General features: G+C 37.1%; 1 protein-coding gene across 2 annotated transcripts in view; it reads right to left on the reverse strand.

Annotated features, from left to right (window-relative positions):
* FAP (fibroblast activation protein alpha) overlaps positions 1–26,481 on the reverse strand; it is a 71,630-nt gene that overhangs the window by 11,326 nt on the left and 33,823 nt on the right. For both annotated transcript variants that reach the window (XM_079924397.1, XM_079924396.1), the window contains 9 exons: positions 20,952–21,056; positions 20,783–20,853; positions 18,370–18,423; positions 16,607–16,731; positions 12,682–12,729; positions 7,243–7,341; positions 6,703–6,772; positions 5,763–5,957; positions 230–284 (listed from right to left, as the gene is read on the reverse strand). In XM_079924397.1, the coding sequence (XP_079780523.1) occupies positions 230–284; positions 5,763–5,957; positions 6,703–6,772; positions 7,243–7,341; positions 12,682–12,729; positions 16,607–16,731; positions 18,370–18,423; positions 20,783–20,853; positions 20,952–21,056 (822 nt within the window). The remainder of the gene's footprint in view (positions 1–229; positions 285–5,762; positions 5,958–6,702; positions 6,773–7,242; positions 7,342–12,681; positions 12,730–16,606; positions 16,732–18,369; positions 18,424–20,782; positions 20,854–20,951; positions 21,057–26,481) is intronic.

The raw sequence follows: 26,481 nt of genomic DNA on the forward strand, positions 1-26,481 counted from the left end.
ATGTGTCAATTACGAGTTAATTTGCTATACAGGGAAGAAACTAAATGATTGAAAAAAAGGAACAAACACTTAAAGCCACCACTTTGAAGCCCAGATTATCCAAATCGACTGTTTCCATTGACAGATTAAATTATGTTGCAACATTAACATTTCATGAGAAACCTTATAAGCGAACACTTTAGAAAATGATGAACCAAATAACAGGCATAAAACATACAAAACAACTCACCCAGCCCCATATGGCTATTCTTTTTTCATCAATGAAACCCATTTCTATGAATTTTCTAAAGGAAAAGAAACAAATTTTTAGAATTTTAAGTGTGTACACATGACATTTACTTCATTACACAAGCATATTTAATCCAAAGATTTAATAGAAACGCTACATTTTCTTTGTTTAAACACTTGCATAATCAGACTGCATTTACAAATAGTTAAAAGAACATTATCATGCTTACTGCAAGGGGTAAAAGGATCCTTTAGACTCTATGGTACATCTATTGAGTAATATTTTCAGGGCTGTAAGGCCTTCTACCCTAACTGTGCTGGTGAGCTACTTGGGACTCAGGTTAAGAGACAGGCTCATACTCAGCAAATGAGAATAGACTGAAAGGGGAAAATGTTTTTTAATGCAGTGAACAAACAAATGGTTAACTCAGATTCTAACACTATAGCCACATGTTTTTGAATTTACTATTAAATGCACTTAAGATATTTTAAAGAAAAAAAAAGAGAGACTGGCTCATAGTAACACCAGAAGTAATAGAACCATGACTAGGACCAAATTTCCAAATCTCCAGCTTTTGGAAAAAAGGGTTTCATTACTGCTGTTTTAAAATTTATTAATTCTTATGATTTTGTTTGCTTAGATGTTAATGTAAAAGAATTTCAACCTAAAATGGGACTGAAGAATATAAATGAAAAATTGCACACATGTGCCCTCAGGAGTGAGAGACTGATTTCCATATATGCCTGATTTCCATAAAACTGGTCATATTGAAATTTTCTTAAATGATAGAGAGTTAGTCAAGGGTTGCCTCATATCAACCTTGGGAAGTTTTGCTTATGGTTTCCAGAGGTGTGAACAAGAAATGACCCAAGTTGGGTTGGTTTCTCAAAATATGCTGAATTGAGCTTTGTTTGTAGGATGGGATTGGTTTTGTCTGCCCAGGGAGTAGTCAAAGCTGGTCTCTGTTTGTTTCGATTTTAATAGACTCTCACTGAACTCTCCCCTCTTTCATTCCCTCCCTATAAATACAGCCTTCCCCAAACCCTCAATGGATGGGCCCATAGCTTGCTACAGTTTGTGAGTCCAGAATTTCAATTCCTCTGCTATTCCTGAATAAACTCATTTTTTTGACAATTTTGAGCTTGCCTTGTTTTAACCCTTTATTTAGGTTGACATGCATTATAATCACTGTCTCATTTTTGGTCACATCCATCCATGGAAACACATCCATCCCTCTCCCATTTCACACTTAGGTACCCTCAGTTCATCATGGTTTGGACAATTGTATGCATCTTTCAGGATATGAACATTATTCATTCAATTTCCCTCACAGAAATTGAGGGAAATCCATTTAAAAATGAGTTTGAAAATAAATCTATCCTTAGGAGCAAGGGACCATGCTGAAAGACAACCTTCAAAAAAGTCCTGGGAAGCCCTCAGAAATCTAACTACGTCATTGGTACAAAAAGAGAGTGTTTTAGGCTAATTTATTCCATGCTTCCTTGATGGCTGGTGTTCTAGAGCAATTGTGATTTATTTGGGGAGCGTTTTAATAAAAACTCAAGAAACTCTTAGAGAAGCAGAAGCAGTGGAAGAAAAAAGCAAAGTGGATGAGCCATTATAGAGGCCTGGATGGGACAGTGAAGGAAAAGAGGGGAAGAGCCAAAAGTGACACTCATGACCCCAGAAAAATACTACTTTTTTGGTTGCCTTAAGTGACGTTAATGCCCTTTCTCATTATTCTCTGGAACTAGGACCGAGCGATTTGCATTAGTTAAATAATGGAATTTCTTAAAGGAATTTCACAGCAACCATTTTGCTCGTTGCATGGATTGAAAATGCATGTTTCTGATGCATAGAGGAGTTGGGCAGATGCCCGGCACAAACAGATGGGAAGAAGCCCCGTCAGTCACAGCTTACTCGACACTGATTCTGAGGGACACTGAGGGGTCTACAGGGGAGAAACGCAGTAGCAAACGGAAAGTTGCTACCTGTGTTGACGCTTGGTCACGGTAAAGTAGAGACAACGGGCAGCAAATTGCGGCATTTCGGCAATTCTCCCACAAACTTCAAAAGCCAAGTGAAAGAAAAGAAGGTTCACTTTCTTTGTCAAAAAAATGATCTTGCTGCTAGTGCTTGAAGCCAGTTCTGAGCCATAAAATCAATCGTGATTTTATGATCTCCCAGAAGCTAGCAATCATATTGCCTTGCATTTGGGGTAAAAGCAAATAACAGGTGATACACGGGAACAGGAAATTCTTAACAACTCCCTTCCTAGGTTTATTCCGAAAGGATGACATTTACAGGAAATGATAGTGCAATAGTTAACATGGAAATGAAACATTAACACTTACTGTGGAAGGACTAGGTTAAAGGTTAGCTAGATAATCTGAGACCAACAAGCCTCTATAAAATTTACCTCCAAATTCTGAAGAGCTTCCAGGAGGGTTATCAGAGATACTGTTGACAATGTGGTTAAATCAACAAAATGTTAATAGCAAGTGAAAAAGCATTTTTTCTAATTTTGGAGGCTGGACTGGACTTTACAACTTTTTTTTCATAAAAATACCCTAAATCTAAGGTCAGTTCAAAACCTTAGTAATCAATTACTATTATTCTATTTTGGAAATGTTCTTATTGATACCATGTATAACAGTATGATATATATTTTTTCTCATATAATCCTTCTTTACTGCTAACCCTGAAGTTATATAAAATTTCAAAATTGTGGGAATGTCAAAAATGCCAAACCTACCCCAAATGAGCATATTTGATCCTATAACTACTGAAATTTTAAGGGTCTCACATATGAACCACTTGCAGAGGAGCCTGAAGAAAGCAGGTCTCAGTTTTCCTTAAGCTTTGACCTCACAAGCGTATCTTTTGGGGCTTTCTCTTATGTATAGTCAAAATTTGTGCGGTTGTAGGGCCTCTCTTTTTTTCCTGCTTTGCTTTGCTTGACTCTGTTTCTTGACCCTGACTAGTATTTACTGTTGTTTCCAAATATGTACTTATGATATTTTTTGGTATATAAAAAATTTAGCCAGATTGCATTTCATAAGAGATTCCAGGGAAAAATTTCACTCTTTGAGGGGAGGTAATTTGAGGACTACCATAGAGGAATTGCAATCCCAATTCCTCAAGTCAGACGTTCAGTGTCTGATTACTAAAACACTTCTCAGGAAGTTATGTGATTGAATTATTTCTAGAATTATCACTATAAGTCTATTCTTTTAGCTTTTGTTTTCTCAAAGCATAGGGTTTCAAGGCTTCCCTTTCCCTTTTGCAGGATAATGGTTTCAAGCAAAGCCAAGGCCAGTCCCAACTGGCATCTCCACTGCTGTATACGTGCTTTGCCATACAGCTGCCCCTGTTCACTAAGGTGAATACAAAAAGTTCCATCTAATAACCATGTTCCCTTGAGTGCATGTGGTTTATTCACTCTTCAAAAACTGTAAGTGCACTGAATGTTGAGATTGTAAATTGCACAATTTTATACAGAGTATTGTAATAGCATATACTAATATTTCATCTGTTCTTGAATGGCTGAGTCAATTAGCGAACATATGCCTGATCTATAGTAGGAAGACATTCTTCAGGTTCCATCCTAAAAATGGCTCAGAGAAGGTAAACGTAGCCAATTACCGCCTCTGGTCCATCTTCCTTTCAATTCTAAATGCCAAACACATTTATATTATTGTGAAAATCAATAGAATTTGCGGCTTCGTGTCCTATATGTTGGACACCAGAAATAACAATTTTTGTTACGGTCTATACATGGGTTTCATGTTTAAATTTTCATTTCATCCAAGGAAAAACATTAAGAAGCTATCAGTTCTATCTGTTCTGTTTCTTAAGGTATCCCTCTTAAATTTGAATGCTGCATTTTTGGTGGTAAATAAATGCACAAAAATATAATGATGTATGATGTTAATGATGATTGTTTTTTAACCAGTGCCAAAACAAACCATTTTTAGCTCTACCAACTTTGGAAAGTTGAATTACAAACCATAATTTACATCTCTGTCTTTTGATGTTGTCCCAGGATTACATGTCCTTGGTGTTTATTGCATGGTTTAAATACAAATAAATGTGACCCGACCCACAATGCCAAAAACAATACCGTAAAGGATTAAGTCTATAATGCTGACAATTGTGTTAATGTTCTTAAGGCGTACCACAGTCTTTACATGAACGATTGAATCTCAGAGTTTTTCTTTGAACTATCTTTTCTATGACTCTCTATCAGGCCGAAGACTCCCTCAAGAATGTTAAAATAGTGGAAAGGCCAAAAATCTGGATCAGTAAGAAAGACGGAGCCTCCTAGAAGTTAGGTGTGAATGATGCCTACAGATTGTATAGTGTTATTTAATAACTTATTTATCAATTTTTCAGATTTAACTCAAATCGACTTTGTTTTTCATTGAATGTTTTAGGTGTAAGTGTGTGTATATTACTGTTCACAGAATGAAAGAAAAATTTGAAAGCATATGGGTTATGATTACTTTTCTATTTAAAAAAAATAATTACTTGTGAGTCAAAATTCTTCTGCTTTGATTAGAGACAAAAAAATACAGAAAAGTGTTGTCTGGGCCTGGCTCCTAGTTGTTAAATATAATCTGTGTTGTGTGTGCTGCATTGAAATCAATAACTGCTGATGATATTAAGATGATAAAAGAAACATACTAATTAATTTTCTAAATTGCTCTTTGCTGTGAAACAGTGTTTGACCTTTAGACATCACTCATGCACATATATCCATGACTAAGAGTACAGTCAGCCTGTGTTAGCTTTTACATTTACAAACTAGTATTCCCCAACTTCACCTACTCACATCATAATAACAGAAACCCAACAACTATACAGAAATATCCAGAAGAATCCTGCACAGTGTTTCCAAATTAGGAACAATTTTGGTGACTCTATTCTTTTTGTTTCAGGAAGAGATGATTGAGCCATAAGTTGTGGTTGAGAATGTAGTTGGGAAGAAGAACTCAGATTATAAATCTGTCTTTCCCCTACATGTTTTGGTAGATTTCTGTTATGTAAAAGAAATTTTTTGTCGAATGAAAATAGGAAAACACATTCTTGCTAAAATAGCTAGTTTAATTACAAAAGAATGCTAATATCTATAAGTATATAGTGCTGATGAAATCTTGAGCCATTTCTAAATTTATGAGGTAGAATCCACAAGGCTTGAGCAAATTCAGATGTCTGGTTTCCTACAGACCATCCCTAGAGTTATACAAAGTTTTCTGCTAATTGTGAGCCATGGTAATGAAAGTCTGTTAGAATGACTGAAACGTGGAAAGAGAGTATTTATCATCTTTCACCATAAATCCTTTTTCTTCTCTCTTCTGTGAATAATTTTTTCTTATATTGGGTAAAAATATCACTTTAAGGTTAATGATAGCTTTAGATGAAGTTAGGAAAATGGACAAAAAATATTTAAGACATTAAGGATGGGGAAACCCGAGAATGACTGCATGACTTTTGCTGACATCAGTTTCTGTTTGAATGAGAAGGCGCTCACCTGACAGCTGTGATCTGGTCCTCAACTTCATAAACACCCAGCTTTCGATACACTGCATACAGAAGTTTGTCACCTTGGAAAGCTGTTCCTCGACCATCCACCAAGGCAATGACTATCCCTTCCTTACTTGCAAGATAAGATATCCAACTAATAGAGAATACAGACCTTACACTCTGACTGCAGGGACCACCATACCTACAGAAAAAAAGAAAAAGATAGAATCTCTGATTCCTTTGTGAAACTCAACTTCCCATCATGGCCAAGAATTGCCTTTAGTATTTCCCAGTACATTTGTATGATAAAATTTCAATAACAGTGGCATTAGAACTGGCTCAAAATCAAGAGAGGACCAGGCTTTTCCCAGAGGTTTGCTACAAGGAAGTTGTTTTGGGACACAGCCTCTCCTATTCCCCAAAACGGATACATCTAGGGTTGGCATTTCAAGGAATATGTGTGGGTTTTTCGTCATTTCTGCCACCTGCCACTTGCTAAAAGCAGGCATAAGATATACTAAAAAAAATGCATGGTGTTTTAAGCAAATTGTGTGTAGGTCAGCACTGATTTTGGGTGTGATTCCACAAAATGTATTCCATTCCCTTATTTCATTTCTAACTCAATTACATAAGATGTTAAGATGATTTACAATATTTTTTGGCTGCAATTTCTCTATCTCAAAGGTATTCTGACACATTAGGCAATTTGCCATACAAAGGAAATTCAAAACAGTAAATGCAAGCAAGTCCATCTAAAAATCTCAAAATTTTCTCAGGCTATTTTAAATAGCCATATTTTATTTACTCTGATTAGTTGGGGGAATATATAAAAACAGCATCAATAGGAACTGTTACAGAGGAGAATGGTTCATTCTATCTCACAAATGTGTATTTAATCCAACATATTTTCAGTAAATAGTTTTTAAACCAAAGAAAATATTACATACACTTGAATTAGCAAGGGATACTTCTTTGATCTGTCAAACCGAGGAGGAAGAATCATCTTGTACCATAAAGCTTGAAAAACAAAAATAGAGAAAAATCTTCATTCCACTATACTCATAGCATTATTTATTTTCTTTAATAACAACATATAACATAAAATCAATTTATAACTAGTAAATTGTTAAGAACAAAAACTATGTTTTACTTGATTTTTATTACATATTTTTGTCCAGTTTACAAATTGCTAGAAATGTTGAACTGTTATTTTTCTAGAAGCACACATTTTAAAATGAGATAAACTCTTTTTAAAAGTATCAGTGTTGAAATGGAGCTATAGAAAAGTATAAGATCAACCTATTCACAAACATATGAAAGATATTTCATAAAAATTTAATGTGACAGTAAGATTTTTAAAATTAAGATCCTGTAATATTGTAGAGGTTGGATTATAATATTTACCCTACAATTTTGTTTTAAAAAAGCAAAAGCTGATAAGTGTTCAGCTTCATATCTATTCATGAGAAATTTTTAAAAGGTCTTACTAATATCATCCACTTCAAGTTTCTTAATTTCCTCTTTAGGCAGCTGGATATTTTTCAAAGCATTTTCCAATTCCTTGTTTTCTTCCAGGATTTTAATTTCTTTAAAAAAAATAAAATGTTCATTTTTAATTAATAGAAATTCCATAGGAAAATTCTTTCTTAAAATGTCTTTGGCTTTACTATGGATGAAACTGAAACTGTATAAGGATTGCTTAAGGAGTTTCATATTGACAAGGATATTTTTAATCCAGCCTTTAAAGCAGGGATGAACTTATGAAGGACATCAGTCATTGTCTCTTAAACAGACCCTGATGGCATCAAAATACATTCTGAGCAGAATCACAGAAGTAACAATGTTTATTCAGCCACATTTTCCTGTTTCTAACTTTTCTTTTACAACATGAAGCCATGACCTGCGTAGGTGACATTTAAAAAAATATATTTTTACTGAAAAAGTGGTAGAAGCAAAATCTATATTGCTGAAACCTCAAATTTAAAATAATTAAGTATGTATTATAGTTACAAAGTTTGTTTTAAAATCTTCAATGTGTAAGGTCAAATATTAATTCTGTGATTTTTTTATATCTATTTCTTTCTTAAACTTTTCCTGCTGTACTTGCTTAATATAGGATCTTCTTCCTCTTTTTTTTTCTTTTTGTGATATTCTTCCTTTTTTTTCTTTTTGTAATTGAATTACTGTGCATCCTATTCCTTCAAATCCTTTCTTTCAAGGTAGTTATATATCTTAAAAGAACAACAGTATATACACACTATAATTTCTGTCTTTCACCTTAAAAGATCTCCTAAAAAAACTGTTGTTTATCTTTGAGTTTAGTTATGTTTCACACTTTAATTTTTGTAACTGAACAAATATATTGATCTCCTGATGCTGAAGATCAGTGATACATTCGAATGGGTTTCTAGCAGTAGAGGACTTTTTGTAAGCTTTGTTTTGACCTGGATAGATATTAGGTATCGTCTAGAGAGAAGTTAGATTTTTGTATAATAAGTGGAGTTTGTGGCTTTATTTTTTTATTTTTTGCGATACGCAGGTCTCTCACTGCTGTGGCCTCTCCCGTTGCGGAGCACAGGCTCCAGAAGCGCAGGCTCAGCAGCCATGGCTCACGGCCCCAGCCGCTCCGCGGCATGTGGGATCTTCCCGCACCGGGGCACGAACCCGTGTCCCCTGCATCGGCAGGCGGACTCTCAACCACTGCGCCACCAGGGAAGCCCATGTGGCTTTATATTTTAAAAGAGGGTCTGGATGACTTCTGAGATATGCCAGTTCCGTGGTCTCCTTGTTTTTGTGCCTTTTTAAAAAAGTGGTCCTTGAAGATGGGGAGCTGGGGGGAGTACTTGTAACTACACTAAGTTTGCCAAACCACTTCCCTTGTAACTCTCAGCTTTCATATACTCATGGCATTTTGCTCCAAAGTGTTATATTTAATCTTAGAACAAGTATAGATGTTTTAGTATGAGTTGTATAAGATACATAATACATTTCATTTTAACTTTGGACAATCTATCAGGAAAGAGATACTTGTGGCAACTTAAAAGTTACAACTAGAAAAAGGGATAGCAGGGGGCGGGGAGAAGGATAAATTAGGAGTTTGGGATTAACATATACACACAACTATACATAAAATAGATAAACAACAAGGACCCTACTGTATAGCCCAGAGAACTATATTCAATATATTATAATAACCTATGATGGAAAAGAATCTGAAAAAGAACATGTATATATGTATAACTGAGTCACTTTGCTGTACACCTGAAACTAACACAACATTGTAAATTAACTATAATTCAATTTAAAAAGTTAAAACTAAAAAAGAAAATAAAATGTATGCTCAATTATAACCACAATGCAGCCAGCTCTTCCTTCTTGTGTGGGTTCTCAGTGTGGAACTGTCAAGGATAAAGGGAATCTATGTGGAGTAAGCACAAAGAATGGCTGCAATATTTATTTATGTAGACCATGTTTATCATTCTGTAGACAGATACTGGAAGTCAGAGACAACACGCAGATGTTGCCTGGTTGGGTTGACCTTGATTCCTTTTCTATTCTGTTCCTAGCTACTGAAATTTTCTGATTCATGACTTACTGAAATGACGAGTTGAATGGAAAATCTTATTAAAGCTTCTACAGTCCGGGGTTGCATTTTTATAGATAGTAAATGTGCAATTTTCCCACCCCTTGGAGGCAACATGGAACTTCGTAGGTCTGTGAGCAGAGGGAGGGGTGGCAACTGGACTTCTCTATGTGGCTGTGCATTAGCAATGCATAATGTGGCGAGGAGTGCGACAGCCCAGACTGTACCTTTCACCTTCTTTCACTCATCATTGTATACTCAGCACTCAGCATGCTCAGTACCAAGTGCATGATATGTAGTATGTGCTCTCCAAATGTTTGAAGACTCTTCATTACAATGAAATCAAGTGGTAAGAATGATGAATCATATGTGAGATTTTTGTTTAAATCATATTAACTATGACATATTGTTCATTGATTAAATTATGTGAAGAATCTGCAGAAAATCTGATAAATAAAGTTATTCAATCAGTTAGGTAATTTTAATGAAGATCTGCTCTGCCCGAAGCAACTAAGCCTCAACTGGGCCCTCCATGTCAAGTGTCAACTCTTCTGGGTTTTTATAGCATCTGGTTCAAGTACTATCTGTTATTTTCCAATGACTTTACCCCACTTCGCAGAGAAAATGAAGCCACTGCACTGTTTTCTACAAACTTTCATATAATTACATCGGTAATTTCCTCATTCTCTCTCATCACAGTGCTGGAGATTAATGTCCCCACCTGTCTCTGGACTCCACTTTGCCCACCTTCTCGGCGACCTCCCTCCTTTATGCCTTCAACCCCTTTTGGTCTCCAAATTTCTTCCATCAGCATTCAACCATGTTCAAATGTTTATCAGCTTTCAAAAACTAACTTAAACCTCTATCAGTCTCTTCCAGTCATTATCCCACCTCTTTGCTCATCAGTCAGACCTACTGAAAATAGTCTCTTTTTATTTATTTACCTCCTATGCAGACCTAAATTTGCTTCAGTCTGGCCTCTACCTCCACTGCTCCAATGAAACTGCTCTGACCAAGCTAATGCTCATCCTTATTTCGCTAAGCTCATTGATTTAGAGCAGGTCTTGCTTCACTCTCTGAAGCACTTGACACAGATAAGCACTCTCTTTTTCTTGAGACCCTCTCTTCCCCTGCCTTTCATGACTCCATATACTCTCAAGGTTGTCCTCCTTCTTGTTCCCCCTTGGTCTCCTTTACAGGTTCATTTTTCGCTTTGCATTTCTTGTGTTGGTTTTCTGCACAGTTTTACTCTAGGCTCACTTTCCACTACCCCTGCCCACCCTCATTTTCCCCACTCTGCTGCATCATCCATTTCCATGGACTTAGTAACCATGTATTCCATAAATGAATGACTTCATGATCATTCTCTTCAGTTCAAACAATCCTCCAACATCCAGTTCCAAAACTATGTCACTCCAGGACAGCTCTTCTTAGTTATATGCCATCAGTACCTCAAACTCAACATTGAAAACAAAATTCATCCTCTCTCCAAAATGTTCTCTGCACTGTGAATCCCATCTTTCAGTAAAGAGTATCCATACCAATCCACTTGAGCAAGCTAGACATCCAAACAGCATCAATCCCTCCTTTATATTTATGAGTCTTAAAGTCGATGTAGCTATCATTAGGAAACATTTCCTAAGCCCCCTACCCCAGATGAGGTGCCCTGCTTATATGTTTTTATGCTATCTCTATTTCCCCTATCTTAATACCTTACCCCACTGTGTTGTAACTGCCCCCCCCCATTCACACGTTTGCATTCGCCACTGATCTATAATCTCCTTGAGGACAGGGACCATATCTAACCCAGTATCTGTTCATTTTAAGGATCTAGTATCTAGTACAGTGTCTGTTTTAATGTAATAGTGCTTAATAAATATCTATTGAATGAAAATTTGGGGCATCAAATGCAATGGAAAATGGCTGAGAAAACTAGAAATAAATAGAAGAAATATCATCGGCTCTAAAAAGCAACTCCAAAACTTATTTGGGGATTTATTAAAAATATAGATTCCCTAGGCCAATATAAGACCTACTGAACTGGAATTTCTGGGGACAGCCTGAGAATCTGTATTTATAATAAACCTCTCCAGAGAATTTCATCATGAGGCAAGTTTGCAGAACTGTGCTGTAAAAGACTTTGCATTATGTTTTGAGAGTTAGAAAACAGATAAATACATATGACATATATGAGACTGACATGAACACTGTCCCTGTTTTGTAAGTATTGGGTGAAGTAACAAGGCTTTGCAAGCAGTACAGAAATTTGTATCTGGCAAGAATATGAGAAGGATAGTAAGAAAGTAGAAACTCATTGAAAAAAGGAAGCTGACCTTTATTTTGCGGTCATGATAAAATGAGAATTATACATTACAAATTCCAAAGTATTCTTGCTTTAAAATTTCTCTCACTGCAGGTTGCAATGAGAAATACAATCTATTATTCTTAAAAGTATTTCATTATTAGACACAAGGTTAAAAAAAAATGCAAAACTTCAAACTGAAACTAAATTCACAGTGTCATTATTACAATGCCTGTCCTGTCCTGAGCTCCTGAATCTACTCTGTTTTTCCTCATTTTCTTATCTTCACCTATACTTAGGCCATTGGGCTGGCAGCCAAACCAATTCCAAAGCAGAGTACTGAAGTCCCTCACTGTCCCTAGACTCCATCAACTTCAACCCTATAATGTTTAATAGTAAATCAAAAGATAACAGAGAACCGCAGGAAGAGTCTCAGGGCAGTTATACACTTCGGTATCTCCGTTGAGAGCAAAAACGGTCATCTTTGAGCTGTGAACTATTTTGAACCAATATCTCAAATCGGGATGGAGGAGTTCTGTCTTGATAGAAATTGAAAATGGAAAGAGCCTCCAAATTTCAGGGCTCTCATACGTGGCAACAGTGTGATATAGCTGTTAAAACAAAAAAGCTAGCGTGATAGTCACCCTCTGCTTCGAACTGGAGTTATATCTGGAACTCTTCTCCAGTTTGGGATGTTACCAAAAAAACAGGTCTTCTTATTTGGGAGGGAGATTGTACTAAAAATCTTAAGTTTCCTTCCAATTCTAAGCCTCTGTGTTTTTGATAAGGGTGATTGGGGAAGACAGGATTAATCCCTCTTAGATATTTGCATTATGCCAGGTTCTTACTGCAAATAATTATTAAATTTCATATGATCAGGTTTGACTCAAAGAATAGGCTGATCTATATAATCATAAGCTATACAATAAGTGAATCCAGCACTGTTCCCCTTGTTGATGTGGGGAAACTGTCTTGCTTCCTCTAGTGTCATAAGAGTCCAGGATTTCTTAAGACAAGATAACAGCATGAGAGAGAGAGTACCTTGATCAGTGTGGCCGTCATGAAGGGTGGAAATTGGGAGGCCTGGGCCTGTGCATAGGATGAAAACAAAAACATGGGTTAGTTTTAAAATAACATTTAGTTTTCAACAAGAACTTCTGGTAGTATTTGTGATTACTGTCAAGCTCAATTACCTCTTTTAATTCTGCAACTATTTTTTTTCTCCCCATAGAGAAGTAAACATCACCTTTTAAGTTACATTGAAAGAACACATGAGACCAGAGCCCAATCAAAGGACAGACATAAGAGAAGAGTTGCCTGTGCACTTTTCCAAGAGTGATCCTAAATAGTTAAGATCTAATTACACAAATGGGTCCCAGAAGCTGCAGCGATAAACGGTCTTCTGGGAAGATATGCTGTATGGGCCAGTTTTAGCTGTGTTTTTATTATCAAATAACCTTCTCAGTACCTAGAATGTATTTTCAATCTGGCTTCTTGGTTTGATGTTCAGTTTATTTTGGTAGGTAGAACCCAGCATCTTTTTTTCTTTCATTTAATTACTATATGCAGAAATAAATTTATATAGAAAATATTTCCTGTTCAAATACGCTGTGATGGGTCACATTCTCCACGAAACAGACCCAGAAGGAATTTTGTGCACCAAAAGTTCATCTGGGGTGTGGTGTTGACCTCAGCCAACCCCATTGGGAGCTCTGGAGATGTATGACCTGCAGAGTTGTCTTGAATGGGGCCAACTGAGCTGGCTTTTATACCCCAGAATGAAGTGGTAATTAGCTGTGGCCTGGGATGAGAGCAATCTCTGGGGTGGGAGTGGGGGTCCCAGCTGGGAGGTGTCTGCCACCAGCCCTCTCAGCAGCTAGAGAAATGAGTGATTCAGACCTGAAGATGGGACGTCTGGGTGGCAAACCACTGTCCACCATATATTCCAACATGAAATTCAGGTTCTCTGTGCAGAAATTGGCCCTTTTAACAAAATCTACAAATATTAAACACTATCACTTACTGGAGCTATAGAATAAATAATACTTGGAAATACATTTTTAAAGGGTAAATTTGCTCAGGCAGCCAAGGAGTTAAAAGCAACAAACACGGAGGTTGGGAGATGTTCATTTGCACTCCTGATGCTTCCTCCTCTGTGGCAGGAGTGCCATTAGAGCATCCTTGGTCCCAAGCAAGGAGGGGAGAATGACCTATGTGGTAAGTTCTGAGAAAACCGGAGTATGAGAAGCTCCTTCTTCTACCTTGCTCCTGGCATCTTTCAGCCTGCAGAGACAGGACTGTTTTGATCTGTTCCGGTGCTGTAAGTGTGACAGTGGCCAGCCCCATGGGCGAAGCCAGTGGCTGTCTAGTTGTACCCATATTTGTGTGAGTAATTGTAATTCTGGGGTGCAGTATTAGGAAGCTTCACACCTTAGCCACATTTTCCAATTAACCTTTACAGGTAATAAAGCTAATATTGGTTTCCTTCCTGACTCTTCAGTCTAACCTGAGAGCAAGGAGAAGCAATATCGTTTATAAGACTCCCTCAAAAACCAGCAGTCCTTTACTGTGTGGAGTCTCATAATTTTACAGAATTTAATTTCAGAGATTTTCATTTTGGTTAGCTTTCCTTCAACGTTATTAAAAGGGACAAATACACATTATATTTTTTGTTAGAATGTAAGGCAGTGAGACATGAATCTGAATTTCTAGACTTTAGTCAATCCACATTGACCTTATGGAATTTTCATGGGTGTGCAGTTCCAATAGAGACAACTGGCATATATATCTCTTTTGCCCAAACTATGAGACAAACTAATGACTGACCGCCCTTGACACAAGTGGTCTGAGGGTGTGGTCCTAGTGGCATAAGCACCCTTTGCATTGCTTTTGTTCCATCAGCATCATCAGTATGACTTTACCTATTTCAAAATCCTATTATCTGGGATTTACTCACCATCCCTTTTGGAGAGTTTGAAGTTACATAATGAAGCTTTACTCTTAGTCCTAAAGGGAAAGATTTCAAGGTTTTTCCTATGATGGTGCAGTGACTCATTTTACTGGAGCTTCAAAAACACCAGACGATGTGATGCTTCCCACACAGTATATTTTTTGCTAAATGGGAAATTACCATACTGCCGAGGAAGAGTGAGTGTGGAAAAGTCAGGCGATTCAAGTTCTAGAAAGGAGTCTTTCACCAACTTTTGATGAGAGCTTAGTCCTTGATTCCTTACTCTTCAGGGGGCACTTAGGCTCAAGTAGATCTCAGGAAAACAAAGTGATATAAAAAGTGGTATAGCGCTTTCAAAAAGCATTAAAGCACTGTACAAATGCAGAATGCATATAAATATAAATGCATGTTTCTATGTGTAGGGTCACTGATGTCGTTATCAGTAAATATATCAGCATAAAAATGAGGTTTTGGGTACACTCTGCAAAAGGCAGCAATGTTTTGATCTTCCCTAGAACCTATGTTCATTCCGCAAACCTTCAATGTCTATTATGCACTCATCATTCTTTTTGGCCTTATGAATATAAAGATGAAAGGAAAGCAGATTCTGCCTTCAGAAGAGAAAATAGACCAGATGACTCAGGACAGTTAGTTCAATGATACTATGTGCCTGGCATGTAAGCTTTCAATATATGCTGCATAAACACATAGCTTGGGATGAAAAATGTTGCACAAAACTTGAGAGGGACATTTAATGTATACCTTGAAATGCCATAACCACAATCAGCACATATGGTCATGAAAAACAATCTTTTGACTTTTCAGAGATGCCACTGACCAAACCTTTTGTGAAAATGTTGTATTAAACTGACATCTTGTGCCATCTTGAAGGGAGCGTTTGGATTAAAATGCTTACTCATTTCCATGGCTGGGGCTGAGGTTCTGGGCCCAGGTGATTGGACTGAGGAAGTGGCATATCAGGGTGGTCTTCCATCTGGGAAGTAAAGAAGACCTCAGGGTCCTCTACAACTGAGCAGGGATCTCAATCAGTCAAAGATTCTATTTATTCTCTGAGCTGCCCACCTGAATATGGGGAGTTAATACCAGAAACAGGAGAGTGGCATATGTTTGGTAATAACCCCCTTTGTTTTCTGTCCCCCCTCAACTCCCATGGAAACTCAGGGATTAATGGGGGTAGGGAGGTGGTGTCAGGACAGAGAATGGAGGGGTAGATATTTTACAGGTCAGTTTTCCTAATCCCCATGATGACTACCAAGGTCCTAATGTATCTCATTGATCTACTGATGGCCTAACCCAACTTTACTACGTGTCCAAGATATAGATGAAAGGTTACACATAAAATGAACTTATCTGGATAGAAAGTATTTGCTAAATGGACATATAGCCTAAACATCCAGGAAATGTCTAGTATATTTTATTACTTGTTTATTTTATACTTGAATGAATTACTTATCATGTTTCCCAAATTTAGAAAGAACGTACTAGGTGACAAAAGCTCATTTTCCATCTGCATTGAAGCTATAGTTCAAAGAATTGCTGGCCTCCAAGGCAAAGAGCTCAGGTTTCTTTCCCTGGCTATAGGAGATTGACATTTCTGCAGGTAAATGGGGCTGAAGTCCAGCAACCATTTTATCAGAGGACACTTCTTTTTATGATATTGTTTTGGCAATACAACATCATGGTGCTGTGGCACTTGGTGGTAAGAGGTTGGGATTTACAGCCAAAGGACTCTTGCTCCCATCTGGCTCTCACGCTTACCAGCAGTGTGGACCTTTAACAGAAGGTCTGTTTCCTCAACTGCAAAAAATGGAGATAATAATCCCTTCCTATCCTCCTTATATTTTTCCCCATAAGCATTAGATAAGATAACCCAGATCAGTTCCTCACATATAACAGGTGCTCAGTAACCTGTAGCTAAGGATTGATCAGATAGTGATGACGAGGACAAAGAAAGTGGCAGAGGAGGGTAGAGAATGCGTTAGGTCCGTTACCTACCGTAGCAGACGAGTGCATAGTACTTGGCATAGTCGCTGAAACTTGCTGTGTAATATTGGCACCTTTTTCTCCTTAGATGGCAAGTAATGCACTTCTTGCTTGGAGGATAGCTTCCAATGCTAATTCTAGAGGAAAATGAAAATAAAACTAAGCTGAAATTTTGAGATTGTATTTATCAAAATGTACTACTCCATGTAAAATGACTAATTTACATATTGACATCAAACTCACTCTATTTTTCTGTTGCCAATATCGTTTAAAGTAAAGGGGGAATCACAGGATCTTGATTTGTCTGATTTTCAGTCCATCTTTGCCTGAATAGGCACAGACTTTGAGAGAGAAGCCCTCTGTGGTTTTCCTGCGGTGTGAGAAATATCTAACACCTCGAATGGGAGCCAAGTAGTCACTTCTCCTAACCATCACTTTCTTACACTTTACAAAGTGGTTGAGAATGCATAGTTCTTCCACGTCCCATCTTTCTTCCTGTGTTCCCACAGCAAATGATACAATGAAGATCTGACAGTATCACCAAAAACAGGGGTCCCTGTCCTTATCATATATCTAGAAGGGGAAATTAGTAATAAGCCAATTGCAAATAAGAAACACGGTTCTAAGTAGCTCCTGTGGCTTTCATTTTATTTGGCAGGAAATTTGGGCTCATGGAAGCTCTTCCTGGAAATGTTCCCTCCACACATTCCTACACAAGCCAACCTGTACCTACCAAGCTTGGGCCCACTCTCTGGGTGACTGGCTTTAACAAACAGCCTCCCAGACTTTACCCCAAACGCTCAGAGTCTCATTTGGGGATGACCAGGTGGAATTATGCCAGGATGGAAGCACAGTTGGAGTCCTGCTGTGGCTAGTAAGGTTACCTGTGGCCACTGCAGTGTTCCTTCTGCTGCTGCCCCTGACCTTGCCTTGGGCATGTTAGAAGGTGGCCAGAGCTATTGCTATCATCAGAGAGGGAGTCTTCTCAACAGATGAGAAGCCATGATCCAGGAGGGAACAGAGGAATGCAGCAGAGGGAAAAATTTCTTATTTTCTCAGCTACAGTTAGTAGTATTCATGTTCATATTTTGGTGTGACCTTGGAAAACATTAGGTAGGCAGTTAACGTAAGGAGTTAAGGTCAGCATGCCCAAGTATAAATTTTGGCTCCAACAATACCACCAACCTCATAGAGTTGTTGTGGGTATTAAATGAAATTACACATGTAAAGCAGATAAAAATGTGCCTATAGCAGACCACCAGCCCATGGTAGCTATTGTTTTTGTTTCCACATCCAGAAGGGGCTTTAAAGGGCACCATTCCAGCCACCATGGGGGCCAGTGGACTAACTTAAACACTAATTTAGGAACAGAGGTGAATTCTTTCCAATCATAATAGGTTTATGACAAAGCAAGTCACATTAAAAGAAAGCACACATTATAGGAATAAATACAATGCCTGGTACACAGTAGGAAAATGAATTTCCTCAATTACCTCTAAATTTAGTTGAAATGTTTAGACCATGTTTATATCAGCATTAAAATTTCTTGATTTTTCTTTTTGAAAACAAACATTTTGAGTCAGCTAATATGTTGGGGGGGTGTATATTTTTATACTGATGTGGTGTACAACAGTCTTAATATTTTATTTTAATTCACAAATTAATTTTATTACATTTCAGCCTTTTAAAAATATTCTATACATTCTGAGGACTCTGACAGATTTTTATTTAAATTTCAATATATAAAAATACTAGAATAAATTGATATAAATTACCTATAGATATTTCGTCTTCCAGGGTAGCCTTCAAATTCATTGCTAGAATAAAACCTGAAAATATATTCAGAAGTTAGTAAATAAGTATTGATGACTAAATGGTGATAGAATTGTTAATACTAGTACTAATACAGTAAACAATATAGTCCAATGTTCATTTATGAAACAATTAATTGGCACTTATGTACACAAATCCCTGCTGTTCATACCTCTGAATTTTGTGTTCTTACTCTGACTTTATAAATTATAATTCATATATAAATATATTTATAGCTACATAAAATATTCTTATAAATATGTTTATAAATTATAGGAGAAAAATTATGTTGAGTACTCTTTTTTCTTATATCTATATTATACTCTGAGGCATTAGTTATGAGTCACACAAAATAAACTAGGATGTTTGATCAATATCACCCCTTTCATTTCCATAATTAACAGCCTACTGATTTTTTATGCTACACTATTTAATTTTGTCTATGATTCCAAACATCTTTAGAACTTAGTTTACAGAAGCACTGACAGTAGATAACTTTTCTATAAATCAGGAAACTCGTCCACCCAGGGATACCACACAAAGGGCCAAGTGAATTTAGCCAGGAGCAGAACAAGTCACAAGAGAACACACTTGTTACTTAAGTATCTGGGTCCCGGTTTTAACCTGTTTTACTGTAGCCACGAAGTGGGAAATCCAATTTAGTGGCATAATTTTTCCTCCTCTGTGAGTTCATCTGAATATCACAAAGTAACTGACTTTTAATTTTTAATTTTTATTTTTAGAACGAGCTCTATTATTAGAGTGTTAAAAGTTTGGAATAACTTAGGTTTGGTTACTAATTTTTAATTCTCAGAACTTTTTATTAACCCAGGTACTTGTATATCCTCACTGAAATAAAAACCTTGTTATCCCCAGTAAAAGGAAAAAGCAACAGAATACACCCTACTCCTAGTATTAATTTTACCTTTTAAACCAGCATCCTTCTAAATGCCTTTACTGACTTCACAGGACTCCAAACATCACTTATACTTGCCTTTCCCACATCACCTCAAACTACCTGTGAATAAACTATTCAGTAGCTTTTCCAAACAGCCTCCTGCAGTTTTCTTGCCATGTCAAAGTTTTCACAGTTGTCTTTATCTCTAACACTTAGAACAGAGTCTACTTTCTCTTTTTCCTTTTACTTTTCCCTCACAGCCATTGACCCACCAGTGCTGTTCAGCCTCTCTCTTCACTATCTGTCTACTCTTCCTTTCATTCATTTGACAGTAGTGTGCCAGGCATTATATGCCAAGTTCCAAAGATGCAAAAAAGAGGAGGCATAGTTTTCTCTTGGAGTCCAGGTTTCATGGCTACTTTTCTAGTTCAGTCCTCTGTCACCTCAGGCCTAGATTATGACCATACCTGGGTCTTCCTGCGCTCAGTTTTCCCTTATCTCCTAAACATATTATTTCTGAACTGTCCCATTTGTTTCTATCTTGTCACTCCTCTTACACGCGCGGTTTTAATGGCTGCCCCATGTAATGTCCAAACTCCTTTGCCGACAGTTCAAAGAATTCCATGGATTAGCAATAAGTTTCTAAAGAGTTTTTATCCAGTGAGGTTGGACTAATGATCCTTCTCTTTTGCTCTTAGAACTCCAGCTAATGGCAGGCAGGTTACAAGAGAGTGCCCTGGATTTGGACTTTATTAAAAATAAGGGGAAGGAACTGCACATTCTTGATTAGAGATGTTTGCTCGTAAATGCTTATTTTAAGAAGATTTATTTACAGTACGCAGGATGGACTGAAAAGGAAAGACCTGGAAGGAAGAAGCCCCATGTTGAGGTTAATAATAAGAACCTTAGATTTAATGTGTTTTAGGTTTAAATCCTAGTTCTGCCACTATGTAGCCTTGGCCAAGTTAATTAAATTTCCAAGTATCAGTTTTCTCGTCTGTAAAACTGGGATCATCATTTCTACTTTACAGTACATTGTACACAACAATCGCTCAATAAATAATAGCTGTTATAGATAATAATCTTAAACTTATATAACAGTGAATCACTACAGTAACATTTCTATATCAAGGGGCTGTCATCATGGACTTCTGAATCTTGCTTATTGCTTCAAGTGCTAGGGGGGAAATCTATCTTTAGAACCAGTTACTATTTTAAAATTTTTATACTTTTAATGTAATTATATACCAAGTGCCAGAAGAGAAATAACCACCTACTAAATCTTCTTTCCAAAAGGAAATCATGTTGACTAGTTATTAAAGAATATGCAATCTTAAAGAAACCACAGCTGTCTGAACTAAACTATAGAATAAGTAACAAAAATGCTCTTAACTGAAAGAAGTGGTGCTGTATCCTTTGTATGTCCATCAGTGCCAATTAAAACCTGAATGGTGCATCAAGCTTCATGCAATACTTACAGTGAATCCTGTGTTACTCTGAATATATTTATGGCCTCCCACTTGCCACTTGTAATTTGAATAGCATTTTCCTATAAAAAGACAAACATTATGTTGTGTGAAGCTGAGCGTTATTTGAGCAACCTCAAGTGAATGATCTTTGAGGAGATAAATCTTGGAAGGAACATACCACAGTGTCTTTGATATAGTGAATATGTTTGTAGCCATTCTTGTCGCTAAATATTTTGTAGTATGAAATGGCATCATAGCTGAAAACTGGTGTTGAAACAAAGAACTGAAAGAAATGAACAGAGGTTATGTTCAGAAGACAAACCAAGCTATAGATTCTTTTAAAGCCATGTGTAGTTATAATTATCGGGACCAGAATGCCTTTCTTCCCCTCCTTCCGTCACTCACACCTGAAATTCCATTCTTTCAGATGGACAGATTTTCTGGTGCTTCTAACAAGCACTTACATATTCCAACTACTACTTAATTGCTACTACGTACCCGTGGGTTTATATTGTTTAGTTTGATTGAATTTCTATGTTCTGAGATTATGTGATTTGAAATTGAGTTAAACGAATCACAAATGAATGTTGATGTTTAACCAAGTCAATCCTCAAAATGTGGCTTTTGGCCAAAGTGACTCTTCTGAAGCTCTTTTAACTCTTGATTTGTCTGATGCCAAGCACTTAATGCTAATGCTACAATAAAGACATTTTAAAGATTAAAATATCATGACCTGCTAGCCACAGTTTTTAATGGCAAGAAGAGACTTCTGGACTTGAGAGAAAAATGTAACGCACGACAAGCCAACAGGAGGATTACTCCTTGAACTCAGGGAGCAGAGCAGACCTCATTGCTCATCTCTGACCTCTTCCCAGGGCCCATGCTCTCCACCTGCTGGGAATTTCGGATGACCTAAGGAGTCCCTGCCACAAGTCTAGTGTGACCTGAACAGAGCAAGCCACGCCTCAGCATCCTGAAAGGTACAGATAACCAAAGTCCTGCAAATGTCCTCACACCAAATTTTAGCTAGTAATTTCTCCCTTAAAAAAAGAGACTCATTTTACATCTGCTGGTTTCCTTTTTTTTCCCGGTCATTGGGTTGGGGAAGGATGGTAATGTGATGAAAGTGTCCCATGAGGAAAGAGCTATTCCACATCACGCAGAGCAGAGAAGAGTAGATATTCCTACAAGTTATCCCAAACCAGCTCTCTTAGCTGGAGTGCTTCCACATGACAGCAAACCAAGACTTTCAGATTCTTTAAAACTGCCCAAGCAACAACAGCCAAAAAAGACTACTGGTATCTTTTAGCTACAAATACCTATTTTGCTGATACCATCTTGCTGGGACCCACTTCTGAGCAAAAAGAAAGCAAAGGAAGTAGCTGTAGGCCTCTTTAATGATGGTCCTACCTGTGATTTGATACTTGATGCTTTTTGATAAAAGTCATAATTAGAATTTCATGATATTAAAATGCAACTTATTTGACGTGGTGTTGGTGGGGTCTAAATAGTGTTCCCCTAAATTCTTTTCAACCCAATCTCAGAAGATAACTGTTGTGGACTGAATGTGTGCCCCCAAAATTCATGTGTTGAAACCCAACCCCCCAAAAGGATGGTATTTGGTATTAGGAGGTGGGGCCCTTGGGAGGTAATTAGGATTAGATGAAGTCATAAGGTAGAGCTCTCACGAATGGGATTAGTACGCTTACAAGAGTCACCAGAGAGAGGGTTCTCTCCGCTCTGCTCTCCGCCATTGAGGATACAACAAGAAGTTGATGGTTTGCAACCCAGAAGAGAGCTCTCACCAGAACCTGACCATGCTGGCATACTCATCTCAGACTTCCAGGCTCCAGAAATGTGAGAAATAATTTTCTGTTGTTTATAAGCCACTCAGTCTATGGTATGTTGTTATAGCTGCTCAAATGGCCTAAGACAATGCCCCTATCTGAAAATAGGGTCTTTGCAGATGTAATCAAGGTAAGAACTGAGATGCAATCATAGTGGATTAGACTGGGCCCTATATCCAATGGCTGGTGACCTCATAAGAAGAGATGTGGACTCAAAGAGACCCAGGGAAGAAGGCCATATGAAGATGGAAGCAGGGATTGGAGCTGGTGGAGTTCTAGCCAAGGAAGTCCAAGGATTGCCAGGGGCCACCAGAAGCTGAAAGAGGTGAGGAAGGATTCTTCCCTGGAGACTTCAAAGTATGGCCCTGCTAACCCCTTGACTTTGGACTTCTAGCCTCCAGAATGATGAATTTTTGTTGTTTTAAGCCAAATTGGTGGTAATTTGTTACAGCAACTCTAGAGAACTAATATAGTGTCCTAAGTCTTATCTATTTGGCATAGAATTGATGTTTTTAACAAAATGTAAAATGGAATAATGAGAAACTGCTGTCTCCTTACGTGATTCCTTTATTAGTTTCATTAATAATAAGACCAGCCCTGGTAGGATTTTGTGAATTGAGACTCAGTGAGATTGAGAGCCAAGAGGCCCTGGAATAGGAAATTCTGATTTGCAGTTTTGCCGATGGAATTTCATTAGCATAGGTCTGACAAATCACTCTTTCATCTTAGAATGAGGCTTTACCCTCTTAGCCAAATGAGTACTTACTAGTAACCACTTTACAGTGTCTCCCTCTCCCCCCCCCACCCAAGATGAAAGACAAAAACTGGCTCCCCATTGTCTTAACCACTACAATGGAACTGGGGTCACAAAATATTATAAGGTGTCCTAGTAAGAAAAAATACTCTCTTTACATCTGCAGTTAGTTAGGGAACTCTAAAAAAAAGATTTAGTTCTAGATTAAAACTGAAAACTTAATTTTCATTGAAAATAAAAAATAAGAGGGCAGAGTGTTATGTTTTAAGATATTAGAATTGGGCAAACAGGAAGAATATTTTGCTAGGCAAAGACTGTTATCTTCTCCCCTTTTATTGCAGACATCCAAGACAGCTGCTTTAGATGAGCAGGTAACTTGGGTGAGGTAAAGAGAGTGTGAAATATTTCCGCCTTCACTTTGCCAGAGTGAGGTCCATAATGCATCCTGAGTTAAGTCCCTCTCGAGGCAGGTCACGCCTGAGCCCTAGATAAGCTCATGTCACTAGGTGGGCCTCAGTTTTAACAAGTCCTCTTCACAGGTCCCTTTATCATGCTTAGATGTGCTGGTAAATTCCTCACCTTTATGTGCAAAGCCACTTAAAATATTTTTCTTGGAAGGTAAGGTTATTTACCACCAGTTAATTTCTTGCCACAGTTGGTAAATAGCCTGAGGAACTACTTATCTAAGGCTTGTGCCTAAACTGAGTCCACATGCAGTTAAAAGCACAGACTTTCAAGCATCAAGTAGAACATCCGTTTTTCTGAGCCAAAGGATTTTGCCAACCGCCTAAAGGAAGTGTGGTGTGTTGCTTAATTACTTTAAAATAATTTAAATGTGGCTTTGCAATCTAAGCATTATGTTTTCAGTGTTTCTTCTTCACATTTTAGTAATTAAATATTAGATTCTTTGATTAAATCTTCCTTTTTGCCTGTTCTCCACAGGGTAAAAAATATATACGTATTCAAAGTGAATTTGTTGCTGTTATTTTTCTAATCAAATACCAAAGAAGAAGTTATGGTACTTCCCCCAAATTAAGACACAATATCTCATGCAGGAGGAAAGGAAAGTGACAAGTAAAGTTCTTAAGAAACTACTTGCTAGTTCTGTGCCTGAAACTAACATGTTAACTACTTTTAGCAAGTCATTTAATCTCACATTTCTAATTCATAGGTGATCTCCAAAGGTCTTTTTCAATTTAAATCTCTTTGATAAATACTAAAGGAACAACTCCTCTAAAATTGCTCTTTAAATTTATATTAATATGACTAGCCTGTACACTTTATCCAAAACCCTCATAAATATTATTTGAACAAATGTCTGAAAGACAAACATTTCTAGGTTATTTCTGGGCACTTTTATTAAGCCACTGGTTTGATTATAGGTCAAAGGAAGCTATGCAGCATATTACCACACATGAGTTATAACTAAATAAAGTCATGAATTCAAAAGATGTGTCAGAACTTATAAAATCTAATGACTGACCTCTTGAAAGCAGTTGCCTTGGGGAAGTGTGAACTTACTCTTGAAAGCTATCATTTCAAAAAAAATTTGACAATTCCTCTTCTGATATTCAGAAAGTTTACTGACTATTGGATACATTTGAAGAGATTGAGATTAGTACACAAGAAAAATAATTTTCCCAATAGAATTCTAAAGCTACAGATATTAAAATGATCTAGTGCAAAATCATATGTTGCAGATACACGTTTCACTTATTCACTAGATTTATGTTGGCATGGCTTTTGATTTAATGTAGAGACATCATCTTCCCTCAAAGGACACATATGTGCTTCCGCTGAGGGTATTTAAAACAATATTCTAAAGCTTTAGAAGGCAATTCATTCATTCATTCATCCATTCGTCCAGCTACTGTTTGCTGAGATTGCAAGGCTGGTGCTATACAAACTATAAAAATTGATAAGATACGATTGTTTTCCTCAAGATGCTTATACATAGGAGATTTCCAAAGATGCATTCTAAAATAGTTCAGTGTGTTTTGAATGGTGGCACTATTTTCAGAATAAATGTGTATGGATTCTTAGATCATGTCTTTGATAAGGTTGTTGGTATCGTTATCTATTTGTAAAATCACATCATTCATGTTACTTTATAGAAACTCTAGTTATACTATCTTCGTGGAGAACACAGCTAAAGGGCATATTCAAGTGTTCTTTCTTCCCTCATTCTTTACAGGAAATCTCTATAATGGCAGTAAACTCATAAATTAATTTTTTCCCTTTCCTCAAGTTTTCAAATGCTGATCTAGTAATTATCTTTCTGGAAGGTGAGCTTCTGATTGACCAAGAATCCAAAAAAATTATAAAATCCTGTTCTTTCACTGACTACTTCTCATTTTTCCTGTGTTATTTAGTACAGCGTTGAAGAGTGAATTAAAATAGGATTTTCAGGACTTCCATGGTGGTCCAGTGGTTAAGACTCTGTGCTCTCAATGCAGGGGGCCCAGGTTGCATGCTGCAACTAAGAGCCCACCTACTGCAGTGAAAAAGATCCCGTGTGCCACAGTTAAGTCCCAGTGCAGCCAAATAAATAAATAAATATTAAAAATAAAATAAAATAGGATTTTCCTTTTTTTCTGAATTACACACTTATCCTCGTTACCTTGTTATTTTAGAATGCAATGTACATTTACTTATACAATTAATAAAGTAATAACTATTCTCTAGTTAATGAATAAAACGGAAGTATCTTTAACTGAAGACAGAAAGTAAATATATGTAAGCTAAAATTGCTGAATCCAAGAAAGTATACAGAAAAGAATTTTGAATATCTGAAGATTTTTACTTCACTTCACATCCCATCTTAATTTAAAGTTTTACAAGACATCATCTTAGAATTGATTTCTGAATTCTTTATCGTCCCTTGTCTTGGGTTAATGTGTTAAACTAGTTCTTAAGAATTTCTTTTTTCTTTGCATGTGTCCAAATTTCAGAAGAAGCAGCCTTTTTTTCCCACCCAAATGCTAGCTGAAATCAACCACATGTGTGTGGTAAATGGACCATCCACACAGCATTCACGTATTATCTGTCCTATTTTGTATTCTCCATATAGGATATAAGATACAATTGATATTTTCCTAAAACATGAT

Source organism: Stenella coeruleoalba, assembly GCF_951394435.1.
Source record: "Stenella coeruleoalba genome assembly, chromosome: 6".
NCBI classification, from domain to species: domain Eukaryota; kingdom Metazoa; phylum Chordata; class Mammalia; order Artiodactyla; family Delphinidae; genus Stenella; species Stenella coeruleoalba.